The 12,784-nt window shown below is 36.6% G+C and overlaps 1 protein-coding gene across 2 annotated transcripts in view; it reads right to left on the reverse strand.

Annotated features, from left to right (window-relative positions):
• ine (solute carrier family 6 member inebriated) overlaps positions 1 to 12,784 on the reverse strand; it is a 252,301-nt gene that overhangs the window by 82,480 nt on the left and 157,037 nt on the right. The window contains exon 1 of one of the 2 annotated variants that reach the window (XM_081770917.1): positions 136 to 409. The exons of the other annotated variant lie outside the window; for it this stretch is intronic. Coding sequence (XP_081627043.1) covers positions 136 to 293 — 158 coding nt within the window. The 5' untranslated portion in view covers positions 294 to 409. Of the gene's footprint in view, positions 1 to 135; positions 410 to 12,784 lie in introns of those variants that run through there. 2 annotated transcript variants of the gene reach the window in all.

Below are 12,784 nucleotides of genomic sequence, written 5' to 3' on the forward strand. Positions count from 1 at the left end.
CTCACTGCGGATTCCGCCTTGGTGCCTTCAACAAATAAACGAAGAAACGGTAACCTTCAACAAACAAATAGACAAAACAATATGACCGTAATAATGAAGAAAATCTACTCAATAAAAAGTCAAGCGAATACTCACACGAAATTTGAGAAATGAAGACACAGCGTGCCATGAGAAGTCCTTCTAAGATATCCCATAGAGATAGGCTTAATCCTTCGAATTTGTATGTTTATAATGTCCTCTTCCGTGTCCGTCATACTGTCTTTCAACTCCACTTGTTGCTTTAACATCGACATAGCTTCCGAGAAATAAATAAACAAACAAAACGTTCACCACCCGACAGGAAGGAGCCCAACTGAGACCGTTTACAACTTCACTTGCTCTTGGACAACACTCACCAGATCATTGCATTACAAGTTGTATTTCTTCCCATGATCGGTAAACACAAGCAACGTAACAAAGTTACTTCTACAAATAATATTTAAAAAAGAATATACACTCTGCGTGACAATTTCTTTCCATTTCAACAAAAAGAAAGTTTGAGTCGCGTTGGATAAGCCAACTAAACACATCTGTCAACAGTTTCAGGTAATAAGAAAGGAAGTGATTGACAGGTGTTTTTCACGATCTACATTAAATTGAGATTGGCCAGTTGCTATGCATAACACATTCACGATCTGTGTGGCACATTGCAATAGGATGTTTGGTCAGCTAATCAAGATATCCATAACAATGCATACATAGATGTTACCATTAAGTCAACAAGCTTACTGAATATAATTCCCAAACTAACAGAATAGAAAAGTCGTAGGGATTTATTTATTTATTTATTTATTAAAAGAAAGAAAACGGATATACCAAAATAACGTGCAGTAAAACCTGTTAACTAAGGCCCTTTATAATTTGGTCAACTGCTTAATTTTGGATACATTCGTATGCATTAGTGATGACACAGATCATTTGAGTCAGGACTTTTGGCCGGGTCATCCAGATTTGGGTCTCGCTTCTCAAATTCAGTCTCTTACCCGGACTGACAGCCGATACAGAAGGAGCTGAAATATCAACTCTACAATATTGCTGCAGGGTTATGGTGTAATGGGGCGTATATCCATCTAATATTTCTATAGTTCAGCGCCCATCTAATATATATATGCTCACTTTAAATTTACGAAAGGATGAGTGCTTATGAGGTGGTTATACGCAATATATTTTTCTTCGAAAACGATTTATTAAGACCCTGGTACGGAGCGTGGCGCTTTACGGATCAGAGACGTGGACATTGAGAAAAGCTGAAATATCCAAGCTGGAAATATTTGAAATACGCTGTTGGCACAGAATGCTGCGCATATCATGGACCGAAAGGAAAATGAATGAAGACGTACTAAAGGAAGCTAATGAAGGACGACAGATCATGAAGATAATAGGAAAAAGAAGAAGCAACATGCTTGGCCATCTTATTCGATTACGTGTTGTTTGCCATGGTGTTGTTTGCCACGACTTGATATTCGTATTGTTTGCCACGGTATTGTTTTCTCTGATTTATCTTATATCATTATCGTGAAGATTTATAGAAAATCGACTTATAAACTGAGGGTTGCCAGATGAGAGATGACTATATTATAACAATCAGATCTAGTATATTTATAAATGGAATACATACAAAAATACTAACGGTCCCAAACATGGTTACTGCTTCTATTCCGTAACCATAGTTTTGAGTATTCATTAGACATTTCTCTCCAAAGGAATTTTAGGAATGTTTTAGTTTATTCTCAAAATTTAAATTATATCTGAATGTTTCATTTCGTATCCTCTGACTTTGGTTAGCTATTTTAGTGGATTTTTTTTTTTTTGCTCGTTTGACATTAGACAGTACTCGATCGCTTATTAATTTATGTTTTAATGAGTTTGTATAGGGTAATTCTATTGAGATATGCTCGGTGGCTCAGTGGTAGAGCGTTTACCTCTGGTGCGCGGAGAATCCCTGCTCGTTCCAAGTAGACTTTGTGTTGGACAAACATCATGTGCGTATACACCACTGCCTTCATTTCTCATCACTACCGTCTCCATTAGCCTAGCGGGCATAATTGTGGGACGTAAAACTGAAATATTTAATTTCATTTTCTCATGGGATATACGCAAAACCTACTTTGCGCAAGCTGCAATCTAACTGGAGACCCCAAGCAACAGAGGTGAATGCTTTACCACTGAGTCCCTTTGCCCCTACATACTTAATAGTTCAGGTGGTCGGAAAATAAGAAAATTTGCAAAATGTCAGCTGTAACACAAGTATATATGTTAGTTTACGAACCTCGAAGTTGATGCCATATAACCCTTTTGCTGTTTCTAATCCATTTCTAAAAATCCGCAGCAGGCTTTTATAAACTTAGTATACTATAGTGTAGAATTTATGCTCTCAGATGCATGAAATACTGTAGTGATGATTATAACTTCACATTATATTTCCTAAGTGGTTTCTATAAGAATCCAGAATACTTTGTAGTGGACAAACGCCGTGTGCGTGAGTTTTTTCAGTGTTCTTCTGTTTCCCCCACTTCCTTCAATACACAATTTTTCAATCATTCTCATCATATCCTTTAGCTTACACAACCGTGGGGGGATGTAAAACTGAAATATTTTATTATTTTAAATATATAAAATCCAGTTCTTTATTCGCGTAGCATAACAAAAAACAGAACATTATGTAACTGATGCAAGAGTGCTGATTTATCTGTAAATTTGAGAAGGGGGAGGCCTTCAGATGCAGAAGGCATTTATGAGGATTTTTAAGACAAATTACATTCAAATTATGCCAAATATTGTATATTCATAAATACAATGCGGGGAGCCCACATGAGCTTGGGGGGTGCCCCGGCTCCCCAGGATCGGCGCCCTTGAACAGGAGGTTATATTAAAAACGCCAATTATATCAATTTTATATATATATATATATTGTATATCAATTATATCAATGAGAAAATACAATTATAACAATTTACTAAGTTATTGTGATATTAATGATTTGTGATCATTAGTTTGGAGCTTAATGTTGTCTTTCAGGAGCGAGTCTAATGGGACCTCTCTCGTCCGTAAGGCGAGAATACTTACTACTTGATCCAGGGGATCACAAACAGAGGAAGGGGGCGCGGTGGCTCAGTGGTAGAGCGTTCACCTCCGGTGCTTAGGGTCCCTGGTTCGATCCCAGCTCGCGCCGTGTGGACTTTGTGGTGGACAAACACCGTGCTCGTGGGTTTTCTCGGGGTTCTCCCGTTTCCTCCCACTTTCTTCATTCGACCATTTCACATCTCTCATCATCACCGTCTCCTTTAGCCTCACCGGCATAACCGTGGGACGTAGAACTTAAAGATTTCATTTCATTTTACAAACAGAGGTGTCTGGCAACCCTTCTTTTTTATCCAGTTGTGTGTGAATATTCACGATAATGAGGTCTGATAAGATCGGAATGCAAATGCTGTGGCAAAATCGTGGCGAACAACACGCCACCTCTTATCCGGCACTCCGATTGGATCATCGTGCTGATAAAGGGAAAGGCAGAAGGAAAACCAGGAAGAGGAAGACCAAGGATATAATATCTAGATGCGGTTATGAAGAAGAGACCTTATCAAAGTATAAAACAGCTCCCCCAAGAGAAAGAAAAGTTTTAAAATTTCCATGTTGCCCACCAACTTATGCTTGAGGTGAGAAAGAAAAAAGAAGACTGCTTAAAAATCGTCCCAGCGTATACCTATAAATATTCTAGCATCATACCATTGTTAATAAGAATGTAGGTCAATATATATGTAACCAAATATTTTTTACAAAATTGAGAAATTCAACTGAAAGAAATAGCTTGAGCAGTGTTCGCAACTTCAATTATTTTCCACTTCTTGAGTAGTTTGAATAGTTTTGTGCTGAATCAAGTATTTAAAATTAAGTTCAATAATTTCGTATGTAAGATTTTTATACTGGATACATGGTTATACTACAATGGTAAATTTGGTTCTTATTCTTCCTGATATTTGTGTCTCACATCAGAATTTGTGCATTAACGCCTTTAAAGTGAAAAATCACTGGACACCCCAAAGCCGGGAGGGGTGAGTTAAAGTAGATTTCGTAGCCACTGGTTTCAACAACGTGTTGTGACTCAATTACTTGCTGAAGAGGGGATTCTTGCTCTTGAAATTCAACAACAGACACCTATATGAATACGGAGATGGGTTTTATGAGTGCTAGCGGTGTTAAAAAGATAGGTAAAATATTTTAAAGATGGAAAAACGAGTATCAAAGATCAATATAGGAGCGATTGCTGACGAACTGCCTTGACGGAACCTAACAGGGAAAGAGAATACATGATTGAAGATAGACGGATCATGGTAGATTCAACTGCAGCAATACGTAATAAGACATAGTGCAGTGCAGGAAATAAGTGTAAAGTTAAGCTATAGAAATATTTGTTCCCGCTGGTCCCACATTTACTGACGGCGGAAGCACAGCGAAAATTCACTACTCAAGAACATCTTCACAGATATCGAAAAAAAATAATGGAAGAATATTATTTTTATGGAGTATTGTGACCCATTTCATCACTATGTGTCGGAAGCAAACGTTAGAGCATGGAATGGCACCATTCTATGACACATGCAAAAAAAGAAAGCAAAGGCTGTGCCGTCTGTTGATCAAGTTATAGACACCGTCTACTGAGATGCAGACAAGTGTATTTTGGTTGAATTTCTTGAACATGAGGAATCCATCAATGTTCAGCGCTATGTGCAAACTCCTCTCTTTACAAGCTCCGTCATGCATTTCCGGATAAAGAAAATCATCATTCAGCACAATAAGCCCACCCATACATTCTAAGTAGTGCGTCAGTGTCTGCAAACAAATGGAACAGAGTTTTACCGCGCAAGAAGTTCGAGTTCTATCGCAAGTTAGAGTTGTTCGCCATTTTATAAATCTCAGTAAGAAATCACATAAATCTAAAATATGGACTTTTCTTACGATATCAGACGTTTCTAACACTATACTGTAATGTAAAATATGCCACAGTAAGGAGTCAAGATCATGCATAAAAATTACACTTAAGACATAGGCGATGCAGTCTACGGAGGTGCATGGCAGCTTATATGACGCATTTTAGTTTGGTGATATGTGGTCAGCTCTGTTACTTCATTACCATTATTTCTGTGTTTCTAAGCCGGAGTTCGCTACCTCTTAATGTTACCCCTGTATCATGAGGTAACAAGAAATTTTTATCCTTCCGGGAACTGAACCCGAAAAAAGTGATTTAAAAAAAAAAAAAAAAAGAGAAAAGAACTTCAGGCGAATGAATTTATTTTTCAATTAGTTCAAAGCATGATGGGTCAGTGGAAAAGTGCTCATCTCTGATGTTAAAAGTTCCTCGTTCGATAAAATATTTCAGTTTAACGTCCCACGTTTATCCCCGTTAAGCTAAGGGAGTCGGATGATTAAGGTAAGCGAATGATGATAGAAGGATTAGTAGATTGAGAATGTGGAAGGAAACAGGAGTACCCAAAGAAAATTCATGGACACGATATTCTCCACCACAAACATACTTGATTGGGGATTAAACCAGGGACCTCAGAAACCAGAAGTAACCGCTATACTACTGAACCACCGTGCCCGATCAAAGACCAAGTGAGTTTGTGAGACGACATCGTGTCCCTGAGTTTTCTCCAGGTACTTCTGCTTCGTCCCATATTTTCATTTCACGAATTATTCCATCATCATCATTCACTTGCCTTACTCTAACGGGCATAATCGTGAGACTTAAGCTGAAAGATGTTTTATTCTATCAACTGTTCTATTAGCATTCACTTTCATTAATCTTCCGTCTCATTTTGTCTAAAAGGGCACAAAAGTAGGACCTAAAACTAAAAATTTCATTTCAGATTTTCATTCATTAGGAGGTCCCCCAGGGACAGACCTCGTGGGCCATAGTTTGAGACACAGTGTTTTTAAACAAATTTTACTGTGTACTACTGGTGTTGAACACGTTTCGAAGGTATAATATCCAATGAACATGCTGTACAGTAAGAAGAGGCTTTACCTAAACACGCGGAACTTGTCGTCAAATTAGCAATTTGTTGCCAAGACGGCATGGCTCACAATGCAATGGTTTAAAAGCGTACGCAGTCTCTGTGTGACTGGTCACCATTACTAAAGATAGCTTACCCCTTTTTTTCAAGTTGTAGTAAACAAGAACTGGATACAGCTAGTTACAGGCCAAAACTACTTTTCACTTAAATCTCGTGTCATGTACGTAAATGGATTACTAAATTGCATTATCTTCACAAATAACCAGAACAATTTTTTCAAGGTAAACGAAGAAACAAAACTCATTTCACGGTGGTTGTGTGTTAGCACTAATCTTCGATTCATTCTCTGTAAAAACAGAGCTACTAATTGCACAAGGTCGCGTGAAATGGTTACTGTGACAGCCCCATAACAAGAGAAGCTCCGACTATGTAAATATGCAAATGAAAGACCTCTTGTTCTCGCCCTGCCGCTTTACATTCATTACAAATAACTCTGTGCTAATATTCAGTTAGAATATTTACATTTTATTTTTGACTTTATGTCATGAAGTGCTATATTTGTTTCTAGTAAAATAATCTTTTAAAATTCACTAAACGATAAATAGGTATGTTATTGAAATAAATATGACTCGCGAATAACTATGTAGTTGAAAGTTACTTTCACAGAATTAGTTCCCAAAAGTCTTGAGAGAAAAGTTACTTTCACAGGATTTATCCCAAAAATCTTAAGAAAAAAATTATCTTCGTATAATTTGTCACCTTGAGAAAAAGATTGCTTTTTACAGGATTAGTACCAAAAGTCTCGGAGAAAAAGTTATCTTCACAAGACTACTTCCAAAAGTTCTTGAGGAAAACGCCTTTCAAAGATTAATCTCAGGATCAGGAATTAGATTTCTTGGCTGTCGGCATGTATGGCCATTTAGTCCGTCGCGTATATGAGGGATGACGTCCCTCGGCGAACACAATATCCGAGGAAAGGGAAGGAAGGAAGCAGTCTGGGACCATTAAGTTAAGTACCATTCCAGCATTTGCCTGGTGTGAGTGAGGGAAACCCAGGAAAGCTGTTACACTTTTTTTCGACCGAGTGCCCCCACCGGGAATCGAACTCGGGACCGCTCGAAGGCGAGAGCGTTAGCGACTAAGCCACGCGGGGCCACATTGAAAAAAAGTTATTTCTACAGATTATTCTCTCAAATAGTCGTCAGGATTTTTTTTTATAAGAGATTAATCCCAAACGTTTTGAAGAAGATATTTTAATAGGGTTAGTCATAAAAGTCTAGAGGAAGAAATTTCTTGCAAAGTATTTGTTCCAAAATTCTCGAGGAAAAGGTCATTTGCACAGGATTAATTACAAAAGTCGTGAAGAAAAAGTTTCTCAAGGATGTCCCGAAAGTTTTTAGGAATTTTTTTCAAGGATTAATCCTAGACGTTTTGAGGAAAAGTTACTTTCACACGACCATTCCCAATAAGTTTCAGAAAAAAGTTTTCAAGAATTAGTCCCGAAAGTTCTGAAGAAGGTGTTATTTTTTAGAGGATTAGTCTTGAGCAAAAGTTTTTTCTTTTTTCAAGATTAGTCCCGAAAGTCTTACGGAAGAAGTTATTTTCACAGGATTATTCTTAAAAAGACTTCAGGAAAAAGTTCTATCACGAATCAATCTCAAAAGCCTTGGGGACGAGATTATTTTCAAAGGATTAATCCCAAAAGTTTCAAGGAACAGGTTATTTTTACAGGATTAAACCCAAAAGTGTTGAGGAGAAAGTATTTTCCAAGGATTAGTTTCAAAAGTCTTGAGGAAAAAGGTTTTTACACAGGATAATTTCCAAAAAATAATCAGGAAAAGTTATTTCAAGGATTTGTCCCCCAAAAAGTCTTTAGCAAACTTTTTTTTTTTTTTTTTTTTTTTTTTGACAAAGGATTAGTACCAAAAGTCTTGAGAAAGAGGCTATTTTCACAGGTTTACTCTCAAGTCTTGAAGGAAAGTTATTTTTTTAAAAATTAGTTCCAAAAGTCTTGAGGAAAAATATTTTCATAGGATTAATAGCGAAAGTCTTAAAGAAAGGTTATTTTCATAGGGTTAATCCAAAGTTATTTTCTCATAATTTGACACGGAAGTCTTGGAGAAAAAGAGGTTTTCAGAGGATTATTCCAAAAAGTCTTGAGGAAAACGTTGCTTTCACAGGATTAGTCCCAAAAGTAGAAGAACCGATTATTTTCACAGGATTAGTCAAAAGTTTTGAGGGAAAAGCTTTTCAAGAATCCTTTAAGTCTTTAGGAAGAATTCACAAGATTAATCCCAAAATTCTAGAAGAAAACTTGCTTTCATAGGCTTAGCTCCAAAAGTCTGAGGAGAAGGCTTATCTTCACAGGATGTCCACAAAGTTTTAAGTGGATAGTGTTTTTTGGTCAAGGATTAGTCTAAAAAGTCTTGAGAGAAAGGTTACTTTCACAAAGTTAGCCCTTAAAATCTTGAGAAAGTTATTATTTTCACAGGATTAGTTCCAAAAGTTTTGAGAAAAAAGTTATTTGGTTTCAAAGATTAGTCCCAAAAGTCTTGAGAAAATAGTTACTTTCATAGAAATAGATCCTAAAGTCTTTATAACAAAAAATCCTAATCTTTATAACAAAGTATTATCAAAAGGGAGGTTGGCAAATTTCCGATCCACTCACTCAAAACCTCGTTACTATGCACTTGAATAACTTTAAACAGGCTTGACAAAACTGAATTATTTTGTTTATACAGTGAAACCTGTCTTTAGCGGAATCGAGCGGGACTTGCAAAAATTTCCGTTAAAGTCAGGTTTCCGCTTAGTGGAGGTAGACCTTTCCTTTCTTTAAAAAAAAAAGAAAAAAAAGAAAAAACATGCTTATTAAGGGGGAATACTGAGGAAATATATTGCTGTACGCACATTGTTCGATTACAGTACTTCTTTCTTCTACGAATAAATACACAAAAAAATTAAAATGAATACAAAATATGCTATGTACACGTTTTCTTTGTTTCTGATAGCCAAGCAGGGTTTACTGTGTACATTGCTGCTTGGCTGCTTGACTTTCCGCATAAACTTTAGCCTGAGAAATTATACTAAGTGAATCAGAATCATTTCTTCGTAAGGCAAATTTTTGCAGTTCCTTTAAACTTCTGAGAGAATCTTGATATGTATTTATTCTACACTCTTCTTGCAACTCGGTATCGTATTCCTCTTCTTCCTCTATCTCGTTTTCTTCTTTCCGACATTCCGTATGATTCTTGATTAAGTTGCGGGGATTAAGGACAATTTTTGGGGGTGAATATGAGTAGTGGTTGGGGAAAGTCAACACTGTCCAGAAATATTTAACAAAAGAACGAACATTTTATCGCAGACAGTGTAATGTATATGTCTCACAGAATGTCTAAACATATTCTAAACGCTGTAGTCCGGAACTCAGAAATTTCCGTTAAATGTTTATTTTTCTTTCCGTTGTCCGCGTAACACAGTTTCCGCTCAATGAAGGGAGTTTTACACGTTTTGTTCTCCAAAATTCATGGGACCGTGAAATATTTCCGTTTAAGACAGTTTTCCGTTTAATAAAGGGTCCGTTGAAGACAGGTTTTACTGTATATCTATATTGTACAAATTCACTTTGTCTAGCACTTGCAAATAAGAATATTGCAATTTTTAGATCACTACATATAAGCGAAATTATTACCAACGTAGTTTTTGGTTGAAAAAAAAAATTCAGTGAACTTTAAAGCTGAGAGTACATTTAAAAAAATCGTACTACGCTTATCATACAAAAAGGTCAAAGGGTATAACTTTTGCTTCGGGAAATTAAACAACAAATTGTTCTGGGAACAAGGGAATTCGCACAGTGTGAGCTCTTTGACATTCATCACAGCCGCAACCAATCAGTATCATCCTGTTACAGACATCTGAATTGTCACCCCCTCATGCAAAATAAAAGACAGAGAAAAATCATCTGTCCATCCGCAACGCACAACTCAGCTTTTTTAAAACTCCCTTTGTCCTGTTGTTAACAACGTTTAAAACTCCTTGGTAAGGAAGAAAGACCTTGAATTTTATGCCTTCAATAGAAACTCATCATTTGTCACCCAGGAATACGTGGAACAATGATTTTAGTTTAACTTTTGACCATTCATCCGATCAGTCACGTTGGTAGCTTTATTTCCCACAGCAATTGAGAACCCAAGTGGAAACGAAAGTATTATATATATAATAAATAGGCACCGTGACACCCAAGGACAACTGAATCAACGCCGAAAAAAGCATATAATCACGTGCTAAGTGGAAAATAATGTCTTACATAAAAGCTATTTTAATAAATTAACAAGCTTTGCAACATAATACCAGGTTGCTTAATATGGAAGTTCCTAAAGGGGGTTTAGTTTGAAAGCTATCGTAATGTGTAACAGATCCAGACCTATAATTCTATCAGTAATTACGCTTTCGTGTTTCAGAGCAACCTACTGAATAGCAATTGTGCCACAATATTTAGTAATCGAAGCATATGGTAAGTTACTTGGTAAAATGTGAAGATTAAACAAAACCAAATTTCGAATAAAAAGCCTTAATAGCAAGTGGACATCCATGGAGCATTTTATACAGGGTGACGCCAAACCGTCTGACACATTTCAAAGTTGAATATTGCGCAGGTGCAATAGCTTGGATTGGGTTGCGGCTGGGGGATGGAAAGCAAGGATCTTATAAAATATAGGATCTGCCCACACAACAAAATCTTGGAAGCCATACGTCACAGTTTCGCCACCCCTACTCTGCCCACTCCGCCCAATAGGATCGCGATGTTTTGAGCCAAAAATCATGGCGGAAACGAAGGTAGCCAATCAGACGATGCATGAAACGAAAGTAGCCAATCAGACTTGGCGATGCTCAGTTGTTTTTTGGATTCATTGATTTAATACGATGAAGATACATATGAGTAGATCCTCTATTTTATAACATCCTTGATGGAAAGTGTATAGGATGCCATTTCATAAGAACACTGCAACAGTTATAATAGTCCAGGAAATCTAGAGCAATTATACCCTTAACCTGGGCAAAATTGCAATAGAAGCTTTTAAAACAGTTTTTTATTCAGGAATCTATACTGAATAACATATTCAAAATCCGACAAAATCGGACCACGGGAACACTCCCAAAAACGGTTTTCAAAATGGCGGACCATGATTTAAAAACCTTGCGTCTATCTTGCATTTTTTTCTGTATCTCGGTTTCCTGTAATCCGATTTTGACGATTGTTTTTTTAAATCAAAGGTCATTTTACGTACTATATTTTTTATTAGGAGCACTGATGTCCTATCTCGTACAGTTTCTTGTGAAAAACGACATTTAATTTTAAAAATCATAATTTCTTACATTTACACCTTAAATAATTCTCTGTACCTCGGGTATCTGCAATCGGATTTACATGAAACATTTTTTAAATAAGAGCTACATATAAATGCTAAAGTTTTTAATAACGACACTTTTCTCCTATCTTACACCGTTTCGTGTAAAAAACTATTTTTTATTTATTTTTATTTAAATCAACGTATTTTTATTTATTTATTTAATCATTTGATAAAGCTCAATAAATTAAAATATTATTATTGGTTCTTCCATGTGTACTTTTTTGTGTATTTTAGTATCGCATGAGCTAACTGAGACTTGTCAGCTTTCCTCATCACACTCTGAGATTCAAATAACGCAGGAGGATAAGAACAAAGTTCATAACACATCACATCTTCAATATTCATATCCCCACCAGCAGCAACAGTCATCTTTCTCTGAAAGAGAAGTGCTGCATCTATTTGTATATCATCATTAATTCGACTCACAACAGCAGCATCATATCCTAGACTTTTCGCTTTGTCGGATCTTTTCCCAGAATATTTGAATACATCATTGTCCATCATTTTTTGAACGATGTCTGTACCAATGGAATTCAGTTCATCAACATTTACTCCAGGATCAGCTATTACACCTGTAACAATGTTAGAAAGATCTGGGCCAGAATTGAATGGGGATATTGAGTCTAGTCGGTCAAAAACCTTTTTTATATCATTACTGTCCCTAGTTTGTCTACTTTCCCTCATTTCTTTGTGTTGTTCACTGCTTTCCAACAAACTTTTAGTGTATTCCTGCATTGCTAAGTTATAAGTTGAAGATACAGGCATAGAAAGTAGCCATGTTGTTCTTTGAATCTCTGTAAATCCACTTCCTCGTGTCAGACCTCCTCTACTTTTCAGAGAACGCATTAATACTTGCTCTATCACTAGATCTGAACCTAATCCGGTCCATACCCTATCACTTCTTCTTATCACAAACTTGCCTTCCTGGAACATTTTGTGAACAACTCGATTTTCAGATTCCAAACTGAACATTTTCTGCAAATATAAATATAATGACTTGAGGTAATTGTGGTGTCCAGCTGCTGCAACTATTGCGAGAATCTCCATCACAGATTGCAAATGTAGAGCCAGTCCTATCTGCTGTTATTAAGTTACGTGCAACGTTGATCATTTGCATATGCTTTAGCCAAAGTTTACTTGTTTTTGAGAAAGATTGAAGGTGAGTTTTCTTCTCCTCCAAAGCAGTACTGATTTGAGATAATGCCCTAGACAGCTCCACGTCCTCAACATGTTGTTTGCCATTTATGACGTTATCAAGTAAAATACAAGCTTCATTAACTAGATGATAAGGGGATCCATCTTCATTGCGAGGGAAAACATCTG

This window comes from Thermobia domestica, chromosome 9 (genome assembly GCF_964235325.1).
Source record: "Thermobia domestica chromosome 9, izTheDome1.hap1.1, whole genome shotgun sequence".
Classification (NCBI taxonomy): domain Eukaryota; kingdom Metazoa; phylum Arthropoda; class Insecta; order Zygentoma; family Lepismatidae; genus Thermobia; species Thermobia domestica.